Source organism: Falco biarmicus, chromosome 2 (genome assembly GCF_023638135.1).
Source record: "Falco biarmicus isolate bFalBia1 chromosome 2, bFalBia1.pri, whole genome shotgun sequence".
Classification (NCBI taxonomy): Eukaryota; Metazoa; Chordata; class Aves; order Falconiformes; family Falconidae; genus Falco; species Falco biarmicus.
In genome coordinates, this window is record NC_079289.1 from 44216746 (window position 1) to 44239074 (window position 22329).

The 22329-nt window shown below is 39.7% G+C and overlaps 1 protein-coding gene across 13 annotated transcripts; it reads left to right on the forward strand.

Moving 5' to 3' along the window:
- The first annotated feature begins 152 nt into the window (after positions 1–152).
- BORA (BORA aurora kinase A activator) lies at positions 153–21929 on the forward strand. Of its 13 annotated transcripts, none has more exons than XM_056329162.1 (13): positions 153–237; positions 1184–1354; positions 2429–2535; positions 6103–6148; positions 10144–10225; positions 11413–11478; positions 12241–12297; positions 13610–13827; positions 15091–15244; positions 16275–16876; positions 17286–17417; positions 18711–18888; positions 20569–21929. In XM_056329162.1, the coding sequence occupies exons 2-13, from the start codon at positions 1199–1201 to the stop codon at positions 20652–20654; spliced, it is 1884 nt and encodes a 627-aa protein (XP_056185137.1). In that variant the 5' UTR covers positions 153–237; positions 1184–1198; the 3' UTR covers positions 20655–21929. The 13 variants fall into 13 exon arrangements, with proteins under 13 accessions (XP_056185137.1, XP_056185140.1, XP_056185139.1 ...); XM_056329165.1 differs by having other exon boundaries at positions 202–224; XM_056329164.1 differs by lacking the exon at positions 153–237 and adding an exon at positions 277–368.
- The last annotated feature ends 400 nt before the right edge of the window (positions 21930–22329 follow it).

A 22329-nucleotide genomic window follows, 5' to 3' on the forward strand; every position in this document is an offset into this window, starting at 1 on the left:
ACGCCCCCACCTAACAGCAGGAAAACAAAGGGCGGGTTTTCTTTCGAATTCGTGTAGCGACTCGCCTGGCGATTGGTCCGTTCGAGCGAGAGTGGAGCCCTGCCATTGGCTTGGCAGCGAAGACTGCCTGTTGTGATTGGTCAGAGCTCGGGAGGGGGCGGGGCTAGTTAAAGATCCGCGGCGGAGGCGGGAGTTGTGATTTGAGGCGAGCATGAGCAGGCCTGGTAACGGTGGCAGGTAGCGCCTGCGCGGGCCTGGGCCAGCCGCGTGGGGGCTCCTGAGGGTGGCTCGGGGCGCCGTGGTATTGTCTGGGGTGCAGGGGGAGAAGGGGCAGCTCTGCGGGGCTCTTGTCCCCTTTGCTGCCTCCGGTAAGGGCGCCGCCGGGGCGCGGTCTGACGCGGGGGTTGCAGACCCGCTGCTCCGTTCTCGCTCCCGTTGCGGGAGGAGGCGTTGGTGCTTTGTGCAGCCTCTCGGGGGCTGGCGCCGGCCTCGGTCCGTTCGCGAGCTGGGACCGCTCTGCGGACGTAACTGCCTCCGTGGGGCTCCCGGCCGTACGGGCGGCGCCGCGCGTCTCTTCAGGTTCCGGCGCCAACACTTCCCGCCGCCCGGCGTTAGCTGCCCGCAGCCAGAGGCTTGTGGGGCCCGCCGGTGTGGGCCACGGCAGCCCCGCCGCCAGCCCCCGCTCGCCCTGGTGGCTCTGCGTGCCCTTCTGTGCCCGCCTCAGCCCGCGCTGGCACGGGGGCCCGGTGGGGACCGTCCTTGTGCTACCCGCGTCCCGGTGGTGCCTCGTTATTTCTGAAGCCCTCTTGAGTGCCGGAGGCTGGTATGTGAGCTGTCCTTCAGGAATACGTGTGGCTTCCTCGCTGTTTTGTTTATTTTGATGGGTTTTTTGTTATTGCTGGCTTGCTTTTCTTGAATCGCCATTTCAGGGATGTTTCTTGTTTCGTTGTAACAAGTTCTGTTTATTTTCAGTTGTTCTTTCTGTCTGTCTTATCAGCTTCACGTGTCGGTAGGTCCAAGCCAGAGCTAACTTCGTTTTTTGTCAGTCTTTTAAACGTTTCTGGCTCCTTAAAAATAATTGATCCTCTCTTCCTGAAACTTTCAGGGTAACCCTGTAAAGTCAAAATCGTAATTTCCTTCCCCCCCACCCCCTCCATTTTTCCTTTCCCTCTCTCTTTTCCAGGTATACCTTAGCGTTATGTGTGATACAAAAGAAGCTAAAATGCAGATAACACCAGAAACTCCAGCACGATTCACAGTCCTGAATCCTTTTGAAAGTCCCAGTGATTATTATACTCTTCAAGAGCAGATTGTCTCCAGTCCTTCAGTCTTTAAATCCACAAAATCCTCATCTGTAAGATCTATTCTTTAGTTGTGTAACTATACAGATGTAGTGCTAATATTTTGAAATGCAGTAAAAAGTGTATTTAATTTAGCACATTTTAATGTATATACAAAACCAAAGAATTTTAGTGGTGTTTGGCGTCTTGTGATTATAGGAGTACGCTGCTTTCAATACTAACATTGCCACTTACTCTTCCAACCTTCCTGATTTTTTTTTTTTCTTTAGGTAATAGGTGTGTAGATCAGCATATACTCCCGTACACAGTTGAAAGTAGATAAAGGGCAGTTGGATGTGGTGCTCTTGTCCCACTTAAAGTGGAAAAAACCCAGTTCCTACTTAGATGCAAAGCAGACTGGATGCAAGTAAAAGAATTGCATTTCTGTTAATGACCTGTTTACATATTCACAGAATCAAGTTAATTTTTTAGTTGTAAATTATATTTTGGTTTGCAGTGGGAATTATTTTCTGATAAGCATTAGAGATTATACTGTGCTAATGAAGCTAAAAAGACTCGCTTAGTAGATCATTTTTAAGTATTAAATAAGTAGAAGCAGCTTTATTTCTGAATTGGGTTTTGTTGCACGCTGTGTGGCTTTATGAGGGAGACTTTACAGAATGCATAAGGGGTTACAACTTCTAAGTCTTGGAAATACTCGGTGAAAGGAAGGCTGCTTTGTTATTTGCATAACTTGGGTTGGGTATGGACACTGGGTTTTTATGGAACCACAATTTTGATTGTGGCAATCTAGAAGCAACTAAATTTTATGCTAAATTCTGTGTCTTTAGTGGATCTATCCTCAGGAATCAAGAAGAAATTGACACCTCAGTTTGTAAATATTAGCTATGACCTTCCACTTTATATTATTTTGTAAATCATTGTAATACCACTACCAGGATAAAGAAGCCTGATTGACTTACTATTTTTTTTAAAGGTAGATAATTTAAATAGAAACTCTTTTGGTTGTCTTTGACAGAGGCACTATATGGAAGCTATGATTGTGTTGTTCCATTGAGATTTGTCCTGCGATTTTATTTTTATCTTTTTAGACTAGCAAGCTTTAAGATGTCCGTTTCTTTTTTTAGTCACCAGGAAAATTTAGATGGTCTATTGATCAGCTTGCTCTCATAGATCCTGTGGAAATTGACTCGGAAGATGTTCGGCGTCAAGCAATGTATTTGAGTCATGCTAGGTAACTTACAATCTGTTTTTCTGCAGTGAACTTAGCTTGAATACTAGAACATTGTTCTTTTGCTTTATTGACATTTCAACACAGCACTAAAGACTTTTTTAAATCTTTTAATAGAGCTTTTTTGTGTCCCTGATGTGGATATCACTTAAATGAGGCTGCCTGCATGTCACTTTTTTTTTTAAATGTTAAGAACCACTGATCCACTCTGATTGCAGTTTGGAAGACAGCCAGATGAAAGCAATCAATGGAAGCAAGAAAGTGTCTTGCCATTGATTGTTTCCAAGCTACCTCTTCTGCTCCTTGTCACAACGCAATTTATCTTCTCAGAGTGTTCCATACTAAGACCTATGAAGTGTAGGCTTCTTTGGTCTTTGGGAGTCCTGCAGAAGTATAGAGCTGGGAAAGCTAGCTTGGTACGGCTTTTCAAAAGGTATAGATTGGACTTAATGTGAAGGAGGGAAGGCCAGTAAGTTTGCCATCTTTGAGAATGATTGCTAGTTACTTGAAATAATTTGGGGATCTTGATCTCAACTTTTTCTTTCTCTGAAAATAACTTCCATGGGGAAAACAAGTAAGTAAAACAGGCTTGGTATTCACAGCTAATTTTGAAGGATAGTCGTACATGCTAATAGGGAAGAACAACATGCCAAGTGAAGGTGGTCAAGGGAAGGCCACAATGGTGAGTTCTGTAGAGGCTCCCATGCATTCCTTGGATACAAACTTGCACAAAGAATGCACCTCGCAGCATGAAGCAGCACAGTAATAGAATAATAAAACAGTTTTCCATCCTTTTTTTGCCTATATGACTTCCAAGTCCTGTTAGTGAAACGAAACACAGATAGAGGGCTTCTAGGGCAAGAGTCCTCTCAGTATTCATAGCATGGTTTGGGTTGGAAGAAACCTTTAAAGGTCATCCAGTCCACCCCCCTACAATGAGCAGGGACATCACCAACTGGATCAAAGTGCTCAGAGCCCCGTCCAACCTAACCTTGAATGTTTCCAGGGGTGGGGCATCTACCACCTCTGGGCAACCTGTTCCAGTTTTTCACAGCTGTCATTGTAAAAATATATTGTGAATCAGACATACTGTTCTTAGTGTCTGACTGAACCTACATCTCTCTTTGTGAACAGGAAGAGGTATAAGAAGGAATATGAATTTCTTGCTACAGTAGAGATGTAGAAAGAAGATAAGTGTCCTCAGCTGTATCTGTGAATCACCATGTCTCAATGTCAGTATTTTTCTTAACATTGTTTGTTTCCTGGCCTTTCTCTCGCAGCCAGGAGGTTTCAGAATCTAATGCTTCTTGTATATTATAAAGCCTTAAGTTTTTAGGGAATTTATTATATTGTTTCTGGAAGCCTATTAGAATGCATAAACTAGCTTTAATTTAGACAGCTTGGGTGACAATTCCAATTATGATTAGTGGCATGGCCTGTAGATATAAGCAAGTTGTCTTAGTGTGTCCTTTCAGTCTGTCCCACTGTTTCATCCCACTGTGACTTTTTTTTTTTTTTTAAATCATCTTGTATAACTAGAAAGGGGCTGTGTCCATGCTTTCATGTTTCAGTGTAGTACAGACTGAGATGGCTATTTCTGGTGGCTGCAAACTGTACATGGTTAAATGCATATATATATATGTGTGTGTGTGTGTAAGTTCTTGTACGGCAGCTGATTTTAACTTGCATCTTATAAATACTGATTTATGGAAACTAAAGTGTTGTAAATGCAGCTCTTGTCATTAAAAATGCCTGATAAAAAACTGAGGTTTTGAAGCCCATGTATAATGTTACGCAGACTATATAATCGAGCTTGTGAACAGGTCATTTTCTTGATTAGTTGCAAAGAACCACAAGCATAAGAAATTACGTGTGTAAGTATTTCCAACTGTTATTTGTCTGTTTTGTAGTGAAAATAGTTTAGGTAGCAGCATGGGGTAAAAGCTCATGAGCACTTTGCAAAGTCTGTGTGTGTATCACATGTAGACTTGGTTTTGTGCAATATTATTGTTTCCATAAAATGGGCATCATGTATGTGCTGTGTGTTTATTGCAGTGTTTATAAATGGCTAGGAGAATTTTCTCCTGGCAGACTGTTAGATACAGTGACACAGACTTGTCCACAAACTTTCCTGTTCCTTTTTATTTCTACTGGTAGAAATTGAATGTTTCTAAATTAGATGCTATGCTATTATATGTTAAGTATTAAAAAAATCTGTACTGCATCTTGCATACTGTGTGTCGCAGTTGCAACTGTTACGTTGCTTGAAATTGCACACAAGACTGGCTTGTTTTTATTCTTGTTAATACGATGTTTTCACTTTGCCATTTTCCTGGAATTAACGCACTAAAAAAACCCCATCCTCTCCTGCACTAACCAGCACTTTTAGTGGGAGCTGTTTTTCCCAGTTCCTCTGATTCTCCTTTGGAATCTGGCATGTAAAGATGCTTATTACTTATGATCCACCATGTATAAGTATCAATGATGGTATGCTTATTTTTTTGGTACAATAAGAGAATTTTGTGCAGGTGTCTTCACAGAACTGTCACTTTAGCATCATCTAGGCAGACATAGTTGAAGATGGTATGTCCAAGTATTGCAGATCTATTCAGTCTGATTAGCATCAAAAAGAGGGCTGTGAGGGAAGGTTTATGCATGTATTAGGTAAGTTTACGTGTGTTTGTATACTAATAAAGTCTGTTGTTGGACTGATACCTAAAATTATTCAAGGGTAATTCAGGTATTCTGACTGTGTAACAAAGTTACGTAATTTAGCTATGATGAATACTTGTAAAATTTTTTGAAGGTTATAAATTACATAGTAGTAACTGAAAGTGAGACTTGAAGGTGACAGTTAAATTAAGTATAAATGTAGAATCTCACATACCATTTAAAGATGCCTGAAGTAACTACAATATTTTTTTAAAAAAAATAGCTAAAAAGCTGCATAAAGGAATATGTTAATTGGTCCAAAGTGAAATACAGTATTGTGTCCTGAACTGTAAAAAATATGGCGGACTAGCTATTTGAAAGGGAGAGCTCTGTGCTGGGAAAGTGGGCTGTGTCAGGAATTTGAGTATAAAAACATTCCACAATTATCTTCTGTTGCCCTTTTGTTTCTTACAGCTCAGTTATCTATGATGCATGATTTTGTAGTGAGATTCTTTATAAGATTAATCTCATGGCAACTTTACCAGTAAAATCTATTCATATGACAAGTTCAAGATAACTAAATTACTTATTTTTGAAGATCAGTTGTAATTGAGTTTTTGTCCAGCTAAAAATACTTGCTGATAGGAGTAAATGGAAGATATGCAAATATGTACCTATAAATGGTACATCTCTTCAAATGAACTGAGGTAACTGAGAAGTGTGTTTATATTTCTAAATTTATACTATAAGATTATTGCACATTACAGTGAAAACATCATAAGATTTAAAGTTTAGTGCAATTTCATTCATAATGTTTCTCTTAAGCATCTGTAAAAGATTACATGGTTGGACTTTACTTTTTTTCCCAAATATGTGATGGTTTTGATAATTGAGGGGTTTTTTTTTTTCACTTATTAGAATTGATAAGGAGACAGAAGACAGAAGACAAAAAGCCATTGAGGAGGTAATAAAACTTTCTGTGTTATCAAGTATTGATTTTTTTCTTTGTAGCTACATACCTGCAAATGAAACCTGCATCTATTTAGGATTTCAAAACCTTAGGATTAATTTCCTGCCTCCTTTCCTGCCTCCTTTCCTGCCTCCTTTCCTGCCTCCTTTCCTGCCTCCTTTCCTGCCTCCTTTCCTGCCTCCTTTCCTGCCTCCTTTCCTGCCTCCTTTCCTGCCTCCTTTCCTGCCTCCTTTCCTGCCTCCTTTCCTGCCTCCTTTCCTGCCTCCTTTCCTGCCTCCTTTCCTGCCTCCTTTCCTGCCTCCTTTCCTGCCTCCTTTCCTGCCTCCTTTCCTGCCTCCTTTCCTGCCTCCTTTCCTGCCTCCTTTCCTGCCTCCTTTCCTGCCTCCTTTCCTGCCTCCTTTCCTGCCTCCTTTCCTGCCTCCTTTCCTGCCTCCTTTCCTGCCTCCTTTCCTGCCTCCTTTCCTGCCTCCTTTCCTGCCTCCTTTCCTGCCTCCTTTCCTGCCTCCTTTCCTGCCTCCTTTCCTGCCTCCTTTCCTGCCTCCTTTCCTGCCTCCTTTCCTGCCTCCTTTCCTGCCTCCTTTCCTGCCTCCTTTCCTGCCTCCTTTCCTGCCTCCTTTCCTGCCTCCTTTCCTGCCTCCTTTCCTGCCTCCTTTCCTGCCTCCTTTCCTGCCTCCTTTCCTGCCTCCTTTCCTGCCTCCTTTCCTGCCTCCTTTCCTGCCTCCTTTCCTGCCTCCTTTCCTGCCTCCTTTCCTGCCTCCTTTCCTGCCTCCTTTCCTGCCTCCTTTCCTGCCTCCTTTCCTGCCTCCTTTCCTGCCTCCTTTCCTGCCTCCTTTCCTGCCTCCTTTCCTGCCTCCTTTCCTGCCTCCTTTCCTGCCTCCTTTCCTGCCTCCTTTCCTGCCTCCTTTCCTGCCTCCTTTCCTGCCTCCTTTCCTGCCTCCTTTCCTGCCTCCTTTCCTGCCTCCTTTCCTGCCTCCTTTCCTGCCTCCTTTCCTGCCTCCTTTCCTGCCTCCTTTCCTGCCTCCTTTCCTGCCTCCTTTCCTGCCTCCTTTCCTGCCTCCTTTCCTGCCTCCTTTCCTGCCTCCTTTCCTGCCTCCTTTCCTGCCTCCTTTCCTGCCTCCTTTCCTGCCTCCTTTCCTGCCTCCTTTCCTGCCTCCTTTCCTGCCTCCTTTCCTGCCTCCTTTCCTGCCTCCTTTCCTGCCTCCTTTCCTGCCTCCTTTCCTGCCTCCTTTCCTGCCTCCTTTCCTGCCTCCTTTCCTGCCTCCTTTCCTGCCTCCTTTCCTGCCTCCTTTCCTGCCTCCTTTCCTGCCTCCTTTCCTGCCTCCTTTCCTGCCTCCTTTCCTGCCTCCTTTCCTGCCTCCTTTCCTGCCTCCTTTCCTGCCTCCTTTCCTGCCTCCTTTCCTGCCTCCTTTCCTGCCTCCTTTCCTGCCTCCTTTCCTGCCTCCTTTCCTGCCTCCTTTCCTGCCTCCTTTCCTGCCTCCTTTCCTGCCTCCTTTCCTGCCTCCTTTCCTGCCTCCTTTCCTGCCTCCTTTCCTGCCTCCTTTCCTGCCTCCTTTCCTGCCTCCTTTCCTGCCTCCTTTCCTGCCTCCTTTCCTGCCTCCTTTCCTGCCTCCTTTCCTGCCTCCTTTCCTGCCTCCTTTCCTGCCTCCTTTCCTGCCTCCTTTCCTGCCTCCTTTCCTGCCTCCTTTCCTGCCTCCTTTCCTGCCTCCTTTCCTGCCTCCTTTCCTGCCTCCTTTCCTGCCTCCTTTCCTGCCTCCTTTCCTGCCTCCTTTCCTGCCTCCTTTCCTGCCTCCTTTCCTGCCTCCTTTCCTGCCTCCTTTCCTGCCTCCTTTCCTGCCTCCTTTCCTGCCTCCTTTCCTGCCTCCTTTCCTGCCTCCTTTCCTGCCTCCTTTCCTGCCTCCTTTCCTGCCTCCTTTCCTGCCTCCTTTCCTGCCTCCTTTCCTGCCTCCTTTCCTGCCTCCTTTCCTGCCTCCTTTCCTGCCTCCTTTCCTGCCTCCTTTCCTGCCTCCTTTCCTGCCTCCTTTCCTGCCTCCTTTCCTGCCTCCTTTCCTGCCTCCTTTCCTGCCTCCTTTCCTGCCTCCTTTCCTGCCTCCTTTCCTGCCTCCTTTCCTGCCTCCTTTCCTGCCTCCTTTCCTGCCTCCTTTCCTGCCTCCTTTCCTGCCTCCTTTCCTGCCTCCTTTCCTGCCTCCTTTCCTGCCTCCTTTCCTGCCTCCTTTCCTGCCTCCTTTCCTGCCTCCTTTCCTGCCTCCTTTCCTGCCTCCTTTCCTGCCTCCTTTCCTGCCTCCTTTCCTGCCTCCTTTCCTGCCTCCTTTCCTGCCTCCTTTCCTGCCTCCTTTCCTGCCTCCTTTCCTGCCTCCTTTCCTGCCTCCTTTCCTGCCTCCTTTCCTGCCTCCTTTCCTGCCTCCTTTCCTGCCTCCTTTCCTGCCTCCTTTCCTGCCTCCTTTCCTGCCTCCTTTCCTGCCTCCTTTCCTGCCTCCTTTCCTGCCTCCTTTCCTGCCTCCTTTCCTGCCTCCTTTCCTGCCTCCTTTCCTGCCTCCTTTCCTGCCTCCTTTCCTGCCTCCTTTCCTGCCTCCTTTCCTGCCTCCTTTCCTGCCTCCTTTCCTGCCTCCTTTCCTGCCTCCTTTCCTGCCTCCTTTCCTGCCTCCTTTCCTGCCTCCTTTCCTGCCTCCTTTCCTGCCTCCTTTCCTGCCTCCTTTCCTGCCTCCTTTCCTGCCTCCTGTTATGGTTTAAAAATATTGGTTTTGGTTGTACAGTAACTTTCAGGTAACTTTAGTTTCTTTTATTGCATTTTTAAAAATGTAGCAGAACCTTGCTGATATTTTGTTTCTTCCAAAGTCTGCTTAGTTGGAGGCAAGACTCTCCTGGTAGGTTGTCATTCTTTTCCATTTTGAATTTTAATTTTTTACTATCCGTTTGTGTGTTGGAGAAGGAAAAGTAAAGAGTTTCAAATCTTTGCTATAGCAAACTTTGGTTGTTGTTTCAATTTCAATTTAAAAGTAAAAAAAATAAGGCTGTGATAGGTAAGACTTTCTTACTGTTGTTGACCTTTTTATATTGTATTGGTTTCTGTCTCTAAAAACAGAAATGTTTCATGATTCCTTAAAGGTGTTACGTAGTTGACCTGCAGCTAAGATGCCGTGTTGTTATAACTGCATTAAGAAAAGATATTTCTTTGCGAGGTATGAGCTAGTGGATTATGCAGCTGAACAGCTTGAAACCATGTCTCTGATAAAAATTGCACCTTTAATAGTTTGGTGTTTCAAGCTGAGGTTTTTTTCATTTTATTGGGAGTAAAGGATTTGCCATGTATTTCTTGGAAGCTATGTTGGTAGTGTTCATCTGTTCAGCATCAAGGTGTTCCTGAGTGCAGCTGTGACAGTAGATACAGTTTCTGGTTCAAAGAAAAATCCTGAAGTGCCAGTACTCATAAATGTTTCATTGCTAACCAGTTTTGCCAAATACACCGATACTATTGCCGAAAAGCCTTGGGTGTCCACTTCTTTTGACTGTTACTGCAGTGTCTCTTCAGCACTTCTCTGAAATAACTCTTGTCAAAATACAACAATTTACCAAACTGAAAATTTTAAAAGGATTACATTAAACTGCTGTGCAATAAGTATGGTAGAGACAGTTCACATTTTTAAATAAGCAGTTAGTCTTAAATGAAACTTTTGTGCCGTTTTCATTCTGGAGACTTTGAAAGATCTTCTGAGTCAGTCTGTGTCATAAAGAACATGGGGGTCATCTTCAAATCAAGTTGCATTTTCTTTAACCACTCTAGGCCTGAAATAATGAAATATATTTTGGGTGTAAGGGATAACTTTTTATAGGTTTTGGGGAAGGAAGAGTTAGAGTTAAAATTCTTAAAACATAGATCTGTGAGTAGCAAAAGGTATGACAATTTTTTCTTGTTCAGGATGCTGATCTAAATCTAAGTTGAGAGTCTCCAAATTTTAAAAGCATTAAGATAGTTTGTTTCTGTTCTACTCTAGTTTTTCACAAAAAGACTCATAGTTCCTTCTCCTTGGACTGAACATGAAGGCAAGCAAGTTTCTCAGTTTAATTCTACTAAATGTAAGTTGCTTTAGTGTGTCCATGGAAAATTACCTAGCTTTTGGAGAAATTGTCAAGCACAATTTTTTGAAGCCTCAACTTAAATTTTAAGAAAGACTGCTAAAAGATGGCACAACTGATTTTTAGCTGTTCTCTCCTAAGTGCTTTCTTCTTAAACAAATAGTTTATTAATCCAGAATCGTAGATAATTTTTCCTTTTTGTTATTTTTGGCTCCTATTCTTAATTAAATCTTTTTTCCTTTTGTAAGCTGTGTTCAATCAATTTAATTTACACATACAGCTTTGCTGTGTTAATACTGGTAATAGCAAAGTCTTCTACTTCGCTCCTTTATCCTGGTATCTGTGCATCTGACTGACTTTGACTGTCATTCCTGCCAATATGGGAAATTGAGTTCCGTAGTTTTCCACTCTTAACTTCTATGTAAATTCCTGTTGGCCTGTTAGTGTCCTGCTAGCTCAGTGTCAATGTGCATGGAGTTGTGGGTTTTCTAAGTTTATTTACACCATTATTAGATTTCATTAATGCTGCTGTTATTAAAGTTTATATATAACCAACAGAATACATAGTAAATGGATTACAAGCTGGACAGAAGTCAGCTAGAGTATTGTTTGGTAGGAAATTCTTAAATAAGTGTGTGAGGATTTTTGTAAGATTTGGAAGAGGCTAAACTATTAAAATTTTTTTGTTGAGAAGATGCACCTTGTGAATACTGTATTTTTTAATTGTCAATTGCAAGATCTCCACTGCTTGCAGATAACATAAGCCACAATCTTAGACCTGGGAAAAGGGAGTGTTGAAAGCAAAGGGTCTAATGTGTTCCTTAGTTGTATAAAAAAGGCAGCATGGTAGATCTTTGTCTTCAAGTTCAGACTACATGATTTCCTGGAAATGTGTTTTACTTGAACACAGCCTGTTTGGCTAAGCATAAACTGAGTTTGGTTTAAATCTTTTTCGTGTAGAGGAGGCTGCAGGAAACAAAGATTTGGGCTAAGCATTTTTTTAATAGACAGGTGCTAAAATTCTCTTAATCAGCTACAATGGTAACTTTTTTCAGTACTCCTTTTTAATCTCTTCCAAACTTCAATGCAAAAATTCTTAGTTGTATTAAATATTCTAACTTACTGCTATCAGTTCTCAAAACTATATGGAATGCATGCTTATATTTACATTCTGATCTGTTTTACAGCCATAGGTCTAAATAACATTTCTCCAATTGGAAGACAGCTAATGTTGCAGCCTGGGAAAAGCAATGGTGGGTAAAAGGCAATGTCTGAAATCACAGGCTTTTTCTGAAGCAAAATAACCCATTTTCAATGGCTATTCAATTTAAAAAGAGAATGTTTTTTGTTAATGTTCCTGTAGCAATGATTTTTGTTTTACTGTATGGTACTATTAATTTTAATGTCCATTTCTCATAGTAATTTAATTCTATTGTGATAGAATTCTATTTCATATTTTTTTCTGAAGTAAAAACTGAAGTCTTCTGTACCTGTAGAGTGCATTTTTTCCAACTCAATGAGTGCACCTTTTCTGAATTAAAAAGTGAATATAAGTCTCAAGTTTATGGGTAAATTACAGTTTCAAGAAACCTTTAGTGTGTTGGATCGGTTTGGGTTAGAGAATCTTGACTGTTTTCTCTTCCAAAGAAATAGCAGGAATCTTAAGACCTCTTTTAAACTATTTCATTTTAGTTAAATAGGTAGTGTTCTTCCCAGGGTATTTTGGTGATCTTTCTCCCATTTTCTTCTGAATCCAGAGACCTCTCTCCTCTGTTAAGAATGCCTCTTTAGAGGCTTTAATGTTACAATCATTGTTTTGGTTTTTTAAAATCCAGGCCTGAGTGTGCTGCATATGGTGTTGACAAATCAGAATCCTAGCTTTAATTAACAGTTTTCCTTATTAAAACTCTAACTTAAATAGCTCAATTGCAATGTAATTTGAAATTGAGTTTTTGTTTTTACAGTCTTACTAAAAGGTCACTGGAAGCTAATTTTGTTGGTTTTATTCATTGCAGCTTCTTGTCAGACAGTACTGTCTTTGCCAGTGGACTTTAATTTAGAGAAAATACTAGGTATGTTGTGTAATATCTAAATTTAATTATGAATGTCTGAATAGAAAACTAGTTTTTTTATTGTTTGCTGGGGTTTTGTCATGAAATATTGAAAAGCAAATGTATGCATGGAAATGTTTTCCAAATAGTTACTGCATGTAGCATGGGACATCAGACTTAAATGATTATTATTTGAGCGAAGACATGGAGAACAATTGGAAATAGGTTAGCAATTCTGAATCCATAAAAGATAGTAAGCAGAAGTCACACCCTAGATCCCCCAAATAGAGCAAGCAGTTGCTTCGCAGACCTGTTTGACTTAGATTGCTGGCCATGAAGCTCATAGCCCAACCTTGCCTTGAGCAAAGCTATGCTGTAATTCTGTGCCTTTAATTTAACTGAACCCATGGTGGTGACTAGGTGTTGTGTGGTGGCAAAAAAGCCGTGCCCGTGGAGTGGGGATACAAGTTCAAATTAACTGTCTGATTATAACTGCTATATCAAGCAATTGCTGCCAGCTTCTCAGGCAAGGGGGCTGGAAAGGCCTGTTCTTAGAGGTCCAGTGTGGTAATAGTGCATATAGCCAGCTCGGGTGTTTTGCTGCATGCTTCTATCCCAGTATTGAAGTTCACAACCCTGACTGTGGACCATCAAAATTAAAACAGAAAAAAAAGCAGAACCATATCTATTGCCTTGGTGTTTTGCCTTCACAAATGCTTCCTTCAATGCATAGCATGTGAATTCATGAAAAATTTCTTCTATAAGGAGTATCCAATTAGAATAGACCAAAAGCAAAAATAAAATGATCTGCTAAGTCTCAGGATATTTTAAGGGGTCGTTGTTAACATCTGTATGCTTTTCTACTGTAAATTGCTAACTGCTTTAACTTTCTTCAAGTTGAATGTGATTTGCCTTTGGAATGTATCACAATGACCTTCAGAGCATATGGGAGGCCTGAAAAAGGGTCTAGTTTTGTTTGGTTAGTATAGTAACCCCTTTGTCACAACTCAGATGGTATAATAACCCATTTGTCACAATTCAGATGTGAAGAATAATGATATGATTTTGGTTGAAGGCCACTACGCAGACACTAGCCAATATTTATATTTTTTTAAATGCATATTTTAGTTCTGAGAGATGATAAAGTGGAACCTTAGTAGACAGGATGGACATTTTGTAATGATAACAAGTGATCCTTTGGGATAGGTGCCTAAATTAGATTAATTACGTGCTGTATTGGTAAATCAGATTAAATGGTTTAAGCTATATATGTCTCTAGTGGAAGATTATTTTTTTTCTTGCATTCTTATTGAAAATTACTTCACATTTCTAGGTGAATATTTTAGGACGGATGAATTTGCAGATCAGTCTCAGGAAAATCTGAGTTCTTCATCACTTAGAAGAAAGCTGTTTTTAGAGGGAAACGGAAATGTATCTGAGTGTTTGTCCCCTTCTCTGCATAGTTCATGTAGTAGTCAGCCACTTGGAGTGCTTTGTTCAATAGACATATCTCCAGTCCGGTGCAGAAGCCCTCTGGAAACATCTAGTTCAGTAAGTAGCCTGTTTTGGGGGCTGGATGGGATGTGTCTTACCTGGCACAGGAGTAGTTCTTAGAGCAGGCTGTATGGATTCTGTGTTCTAACAGACTTCACAAGATGGACAGCCATGTTTTTAATAAGCTGCAACTGCTTTATGAGAGAGTAGGTGTTAGACCAAAAGGTGATATATTCTTGAAAGAATATATTACTGAGTTTTTATTACATCAGTTATTATGTTGTGCTGCTGCTATTTTGTATAGAAGGAGTTATGCTTTAATTTTACATTGTGAAAAGGAAGTAGGAATTGATACATATTCAAGACTTGCTGGAAGCATGTGAAAATTTTTTTTTCATAAAATGTGTATACAAAAAAGGCCTGTTTTAAATCCATGGGCTGCTGTGTAAAATTCTTGTTGATATGAACAGGTGATATAATTATTTCCCTTATAGCTCATAAACTCATTTGTGGTGGAAGAAATGACTTGTGGATCTTTGAATGCAGTGCTAAATATGCTTTTTTCCTTTCCGTTGACCAGAGATTTCAGATGAATGGATGTTTATTAGAACACAGAACATAATGTCTGTGTTTTGAATTAAGCGAGATGCACCTTATTCCCAGATGGACATAGCACAGTTAAACTGGTTAGGTGGTATGCTTCCCTCCGGCAGCTGAAATGCATGGAAAAAACCTACCCTGGCAATAGATTACTATGGTAAACTAGTAAAGAATTTCTACAATGTAGTTGTACTGCTGGAAGTGACTTTTCTTTTTGCACCATACTCTTAAGCAAGATCACAACCACTGTTCTGTTTTCGTAAGGAAAAGTATTTTGTCTGCTGCTGCGTTAAGTAATTCAGATAATATGGATTTTATTAAAATACAAATAGTGGCAGGCTTTCATCTGCATTGGTATAAGAAACTGAGATTAAATGCTTGACTATATAGATAGCATTAATTCTCTGTCTAGGCTTCTCATAGTTCTTAAATATAATGAATAATACAGTCTTACTTGATATTATGTGAAATTTGAGTCCATTGCTCTTTTCCGATGTGGAGGGATAAAGTCCAAGTAAAGAGCTGCAACTGGAATATTTAAGCTAAGCTAATGATAGACATTGTCATTATACAGGATTAGTTTTCCTCATGCTGCCATATTAGGCTTTCCAGTTAGAATACTTTCTATGTACATATTAGTCAAAGTTAACATTATGAAAATATACTTCTTTTTGTTTGTTTGTTTGTTTTTTTGTTTGTTTGTTTGTCTTTTAACTGAAGGGTCAATTTTCATCAAGTCCTATTCAGGGAGGAACAAGGGCTTATAGTCTGGGAAGTATAACCAGTCCCACATTTCCAGAGGGGTCTCCTGCACATAATGGTTCTCCTACTTTTTCACCAATTGCTTTTCACATAAGAAAGACACCGCTGTCAGGTATGGTTTAATTGTACATGTGTTATTCTCTCTTGATTCATATATTTTTATTATAATAATGGCTGCATTCTTCCTGGAACTTTTTTCTGTTTGGAGACAAGTTACTGTGCTTGGCAGACCAGCAGTCTCCTATAGGACACATTTACTGTTCAGCAGTGCAATATCTTAATGATGTGAAACAGTGAAATGCATCTGCTTGCAAAAAATGAACTAAGAAAAATATTTTTGAAAAAGGAACTGAGACTTAATGGGGATGAAAAAAAAAATTAAAGGATTAATCTAGTGTGAGGAGGGGGTTTAAAGCTATATGCCTGAACTAAGTCAGGTCACAATTCTGGTTTGGCCCAGCCTGAAGCATTTTAATTGGACAATGTTTTGTTTGAGTGGTGAAGATTATTTGAAATGAAACTGACTAGTAAATAAATCGTGAACACTTTGTGTCCTCATTGCTCTAGCAAATACCAGTATTTCATGTTCTATCTATTACACTGCGAGACTTTATGTTTATACATGATTTTGCTCTGATGAGCCTGGTGGTATTTCAATACCATCAAATGTGGAGATTGCATAAATGTTTTCTCACTTGTCTGATTTTCTTGAAAACTTTATTGCTGCCCCGAATTTTCTAAGTGCCTGTAGAATGTGTATTGATACCTGTCCAGAAAAAAGCAACAGAACCAGCCTTCACACGTTTTTCTTTGAACACTGTGTAGTATTGACATTTGAAAATGGAAAGGCTCCAATACAGCAAACAACATCATAGGAAGCAAAGTTAGTCATAAAAATGGGACAAAAACTTGCCTTTACAATGGTAGTTTAAATGTGCTGTGGTTTGTCTTTTTGTTTTTGTGGTAGGGGTTTTTTTTTTTGATTGGCTGGGATTTTGTTTTGTTAAGGCCTTGGAGCCAGGAGACAGTGGTCAGTGAAATATTATGTAATTGGCTGTAATTATTCAAAGGACTGTAGGGCTTTGAGGATGAGGACTTTAATTCCACCTGATATCTGATGGAATACCTTTGTTGTTTTTTAGACCAAAGAAAATTTACATTTTGTTCTCCAGATATTCCTTCTTCCTCAAATAGAATGACACCCCCAAGCACAAGAAGTCCTTATATAGATGGTTGTTCTCCAATTAAAAATTGTTCTCCTATGAGGCTTGGAGCATGTAGAGGAACTGCCCAGTATCAGACTTCTGTCATTAGAATACCGATTGCAGTTGAGAGTCACGGTGAGGATGAGGAAGACAAGGAGAATGCTTCTGCAGCAGAAGCTCGTTTCCCAGAAATGGATAATGAAATAAACTTAAGTCAGCAGGACGGCGATACTTTTGCACGTGGTACACGTCTTGTGGTAGCAACTGTGTCTATTGCACCAGATCACTCAGAAGCTTGTCATCAAAGGTTGTCATCACTTCAGGATATAGAAGGCTCAAAGGAAAATAATACCGTAGATATGGCTGATGCAGCTGAAGTGTTAGGAGAAAACACTTGGATAAAAGAAACAATTGGTAATAGCAATGCACCAATGGCCAGCTTTATGACCGGGATTACTTTCAGTATTGAAAACTCTCGCATGTGTGTGTCACCTCTTGCAGAAAGCAGTGCAATTCCTTGTGACAACAGTAGTATTCAGGTAAAAATAAAAATTACTTCTTTTTTGCTTTTCTATAAAACTAAGCTTGATGTAAAAACTTTTAATATGTATACCATTCTGGAAGTCATTGTCTATTTTCTCTTACTGGATGTGTCATGTGGGTGGTATTGTGACTTTTATTCCTTCTTCCTCATGCCCTTTTTCCTCTCTCAGTGGAGTTAGCATAACAACTGTAAGTTATCTTTACATTAGTATGTACAGCAATACCTTTAACTTAATCCAAACTAATTTTGACAGACCTTTTTACAATTTGTTTTTGTTATTAACTGATGGTGGTTGTTTTGTTGCATTGGTTAATCAAATGCAAGTCATATCAGGTATGACAATCTGAGGGGTTTATTGGTGTTAAATTGTGGTACATTTCTAAAGCCCTGCTTCTTGATTTCAGGTTGACAGTGGTTATAATACACAGACTTGTGGAAGCTCCATTATGGATACTGCAGGGGCTGAAAACAGTTGCAGAGAAAATGATGTGAATACTAATGTGTTCCAGAATAAATCTCAGCTGCTTAGAACAAAGGTAGGAGTTAAATTGTGGTACAAAAGCAAAAGGCTTCCCATCTAAAGCAGCTGTTCTTTTATTTCACTCAGTTTCAGGGAGCCTGAAGGGAGAGACTTTCAGGTGATAATAAAGAGCATGTTAATGTAGCATCATTTTAAGTAGTATGTTGAAAACAAGGAAGAAATAGAGGACAAATATTATAAGCTGGCAATAAAGTTAATGTGTTCTGTGACAAAGGCACAGGTAGTTTTGGAGGAAACAGGTATATGCATGAAGGGTAGTTGTGAGGCTCCTCATGACTTCTGGTGTATTGTAGCCTGTCTTTTGTTTTTGTTTCTGCCGTTGCTGCTCTTTTTGTTGCGAAGTGTTTAAATGTGAGACTGTGGAGAAGCACATTTTTGGGGAAATATAGTCTCCTACTTCTATTCATAAACTACCCGCAAGTTTTCTAGACCATATGTCGCACGCTGACTTGGTGGGGAACTTTCTGCTTTGCGTACAGTGTTTTGATTACAAGCCCTCCAATGACCCATCTTAAAAACAATACATAGCTAGCAAGACTCCCAAGCTCTTAAGCTTGTGACTGATTGGAAGGAGTTCTGCTTCTTCCAGAGAATGGGATGTAAGCCAAGTTTCTTTGGAGGAGAGAGCAAAGGTCACTCCCTCTCACTTAGTAATTATGCTCTTACAAACTTAGTAGCTGATGATCTACTAGTTAGCATCATTTCCAGTCCTTGAAAGGGAGACATTACTGGCTAGTAGTGCAAAATTACATTAAAAAACCTTCAAGTAAGCCCATTCAGCCCTGACTTTCCTGTGTCTGACATGCCAATAGCCACTTCTCTGACAAGGTAAAGAGCAGATTGATGGTGTCATATAGACCACTGACATCAAAATTAGAACTATCTTCTCCCAGTGCTAGTCTTTCAGTTGCTAGATCCTGACTAAGCCCAACTTGCATTTGGGATTAGGATTTAGGTTGGAGGTATATTAAGTACTTCATTCAACTCTCAGAACAGAGGGCCCAGGCAGAACGAAATAAAAAGCATGGATGTTGCTGGCTGAAAGAATCCAGTCTGGTTCAGAGCATGTGTGCTCTGAAAGGAGGTGTTTTTTGCTGACAGCATGTTCCAATGATTTGTGCAGAGAGAACACTTTCTATTCACTTCTTTCTGATTTCAGAAGGGGACAGATGGGAGGCTAATGTACTAATTGTAACTTGAAATTTTCAGATAGTAAGTTTGAATCTTGTTTCTTCTGGGGAATTTTTATGAAAATGGTTTTACAATTAACTTTTCCTTATTAACCTAGGAGTGTTCCATTTTAAACCAGAAGGACAATCAGTTGCCGAGAGCAACGTCTCCAGAGAAGCAATCCTGTTTCCAGAAAGCAAAACCACATAGTACAGTACTTGGTCAAAATGCAACTTGTAACATTTCTGTCTGGAAACATAAAAATGAAAATCAAGTTCAGGGATTTCACAAAAATGGTATGTAGTTTTCTGATGGAGAATATAAATTGTATTATCCAATAAATGCTCCTGTACATGTGACCTCAGTTACCTGGATTATATGTACTTTTTTGCTTTATTAATGCCAATGTAATAAATTGTCAGGTATATATTAAGGGTTTTTTTTTTTAAATAATACGGGTTTTTTTCAGGTCTTATTAACAAACGTATTGGTGTCATTAAGCAATCCTTTTGAAAACTGTGGTGGCTACGCTTGGTTCAAAGAAACCATAGTGTTTTTTCAGAATTGTGTTTCTTCTGTGATTACGGTCGATTCCATGAGGAGCCTTGTTTTTAGAGTTTGGAAATAACCTCAGCTTCAAGAGGAATATTTAAGATAGACTGAGCAAAAGACTAGGGCAACTTGCGTAGGAGCCAATGTAACTGCAAAATCACCTACATTTTAAGATGCAACTCCTAAAGAAAAATTTCCCACGTGACTTTGGGGGAGAGAATAAGGAAAGGAGTATTAGTTTTGATTCTGATTGCATTTCCCATAATCAGATTTATTGTGTGGCAGTACAAGCACTGGTACTAAGAAAGAGCCACTGGATAGAAATTAACTGCCTGGGGGGATTAAGGAGAGCAGGGCCCTGGTAAAGGGAGAGGGTTGAGTGTCTGCTGGTATCAGTCTAAATAGTGATGAAACTCAGCTGTGATTTTCATGATCAACAAATAAAACTAGTGTTCCAGAACATGTGTGTGTTTCATAGTAGACTTCAGACTGTTGAGAATGGGTGCTTTGATTTTAATACCAGGCTAGTCCTTTTAATTAAGGTTTCCTTGTGAACAGTGGCATAAAAACTCCAGTCTAGTTACAGAAGTTATGTACCTTTCCACAATTAAAAAAAAAAGTTTCATTCTCTTAGTAATAAAATAAGCTTTATGTTGAAAGAAACCTTTTAGCAATTCTTTTTACAGTTTTTTTTCCTTGGTTTGACAGAAAACTGCATATGTCAGCTTTACCATGTACTTAAGTAAAATGTACTATTGGTTACTTTTAAATGATAGTATTGTTAGTTTAGTCACTGTATTAGTACTAATCTTGATCACCTGACTGCAGCAGTGTCTCCTAAGAACACTTGTGTCCAAATTGATGCTCTGGTACCCTTTTGAAGGAACATAAGAGGTGCAATAAGGTTACTTGGTCTCAGAACATAATTAAGAAAACGAGGCAGTTTTCCTTCTATTACAGTAAACCATTACATTTTTACTTCCCTTTTATGCTTAATTCCTAATAGTGTTACGTTGCTTACAGAAATTACCAAAATATTTAGATAAACATTAAGAAATATAATTACCTTTTGCATGCCACTTACTGCAAAAGTATTAGTATCAACAAACTCTTGATACGTTCAAGAAAACCATCGATGAACTGGAGTAATGGAATGAGGAGGGTGTGGAAGCCCAGAACCCCCTTTGCTTAATCAAACCAGATTTGGTTAAATTTTATATGATCTGTTTATAAGAACCTTCTGGGAAAAAAAATCCATATGGTAATCTTCTGCCCTGAGTGACTAAGAGGGGAAGAAGAGGTAAGGGAAATACTGAGATTCAGGCTCTGTTTGTGGAGCTCTGAAGTAAATTTTGTTAAGATTAATCAAAAAAAGTCCATTCCAGTATGTGCTCCAGGTGAATTATCTTTCTGTCTTTTCACAGTAAGGATGGCCAGTCCCAGGATACTGGATGGAAGTTCTGCTTCCTGTTCTATTCCACAACCCACTGAAAAGCTTGTACCAAAGTGATAGACTGTGGCTGATGAGTAGCTGTTGGCAGACTAAGCCTGAAACATGAAACAATTGGTCAGACCTAAATTTGAAGGCAACTGACATTTTTTAGGAATCTCAAAAGAGGGGAGTTATGAACAGAATTGCATAGCCTTAAAAAGAACCTGAAACTTCTAAGCAAGCGCTCTTATGAATAGAACAGTTCTTGGAAGTTTTTCATTAATAATTCACCAGTGAAAGCTTTCTGAAAAAATATACTTAAAAAATACCATCAATAAAGCATCATTTGGTTTTAGTTGTCACTTTGCAAAAATAGTAATAATAAAGAAAACTACTTTAGATTTCTAACCAGCAAACATGGCATGCATTATTTTTACTTCCATAGCAATTAAATATTTTTGTAACACATATCAGATTGACAGTAACTGAACCAAACATCCAGAATTATTTATTTCACAGTCTTGAAACAGTGCCCTACTAAAAGCTGGAAATATACTGAATTGGTAACTTTTAAGGAATGAATTTTTTTACAGTAGAGAATGAACTCGGTCTTCTGGAAAATGGATTTATTTAATAGGTCCTTCAAAATATTTTTAGCTTTAGGTTGTAAGGTTTGTAGCTCAAAAGCAAGACAAAACTTGTCTTATATTTAAAAGTTATTTATGACTGCATCTCTTCTGTTTCTCGTGATAAATCTAACAGTAATCAAACTGAAAGGGTAAGTTTCAGATTTCTGGACTGTACAAAGGATTTATTTTTGCAAGTGTGATTATTAAGCGAAGCAGGGTTGTCCAAATTATGATGTGTTTCTGAACTGTTTGGCATGTATAATTAAGATTTAATTTTTTTAATTTTTCATTCTTTTTAATGATCAATGATCAGAAAAGCAATGGCTTAAATATTTGTGCCTTTTTAAAGTATTTTCTTAAAGGCAAGGGAAAAGTAACAGCAGAAATGGGTGAATGTGAGAATTAAGGATCCTCCCAAATTGCCTGTATTTTCTGTCCTGTTTTAGTCTTCAGTTAGATGGGAACTATTTCTTTTATGGAAGGATGCATATTTTTTTATTATGTTTGTGTAATTGTATTGAAGAAACCTACTGTGCAAATTATTACTGTGCAAAATCATTTGACTGTTGTTTCTCCAGTTGTACTTAATGCATTGGTTGGAACACATTGCACAAAATGGTCAATGTTTACATTAAATTAATTACAGTAGTTTTAATGAGAGTCCCTTTTAACATGTAGAGGTGTAAACTGAGTAGTGAAACAGAATAAAGGAGTTTCTTTCGTACCTAGATTGTTGGGGTTTTTGCTACAATTTGCAGCATGTTTCACTGGGGTGCTGCCTGTAACACAGGTGGATGTATGGTTTGGGTGTAGGAACAGGGGACAGAGATGACACAAGGAGCCCGGCAAGCTTTTGCTCTCATACTTAATTAAAAAATGCTCTCGGTTACCACAATATATAGTGCTGAATTAAAAGTGCAGTACCAGTTAAGAGATCCAGTGCCTCGCACATCTTTCTTGAAACTAAATTTTAAAGTTTCCAAAGCCTTTTAGACCAGTGCGACAGGATTCAAACATCTCATTTGGGGTGTGTGGGTTCAGTCTACTGCAATCAGTTAAACATGTTAATTGTCTCCTTTTGATGCCTTTTATAAACAATGCACTATCTAAATCTGCTCCAATCC

What these genes read in the sequence shown, in the direction of transcription:
- BORA (XM_056329162.1), top strand. Translation starts at nt 1,199, where the DNA reads ATGTGTGATACAAAAGAAGCTAAAATGCAGATAACACCAGAAACTCCA. An exon ending in ATGTATTTGAGTCATGCTAG is followed by an intron (nt 2,536 to 6,102) that starts GTAACTTACAAT and finishes TTCACTTATTAG; the next exon opens with AATTGATAAGGAGACAGAAG. An exon ending in CTCAGCTGCTTAGAACAAAG is followed by an intron (nt 17,418 to 18,710) that starts GTAGGAGTTAAA and finishes TTATTAACCTAG; the next exon opens with GAGTGTTCCATTTTAAACCA.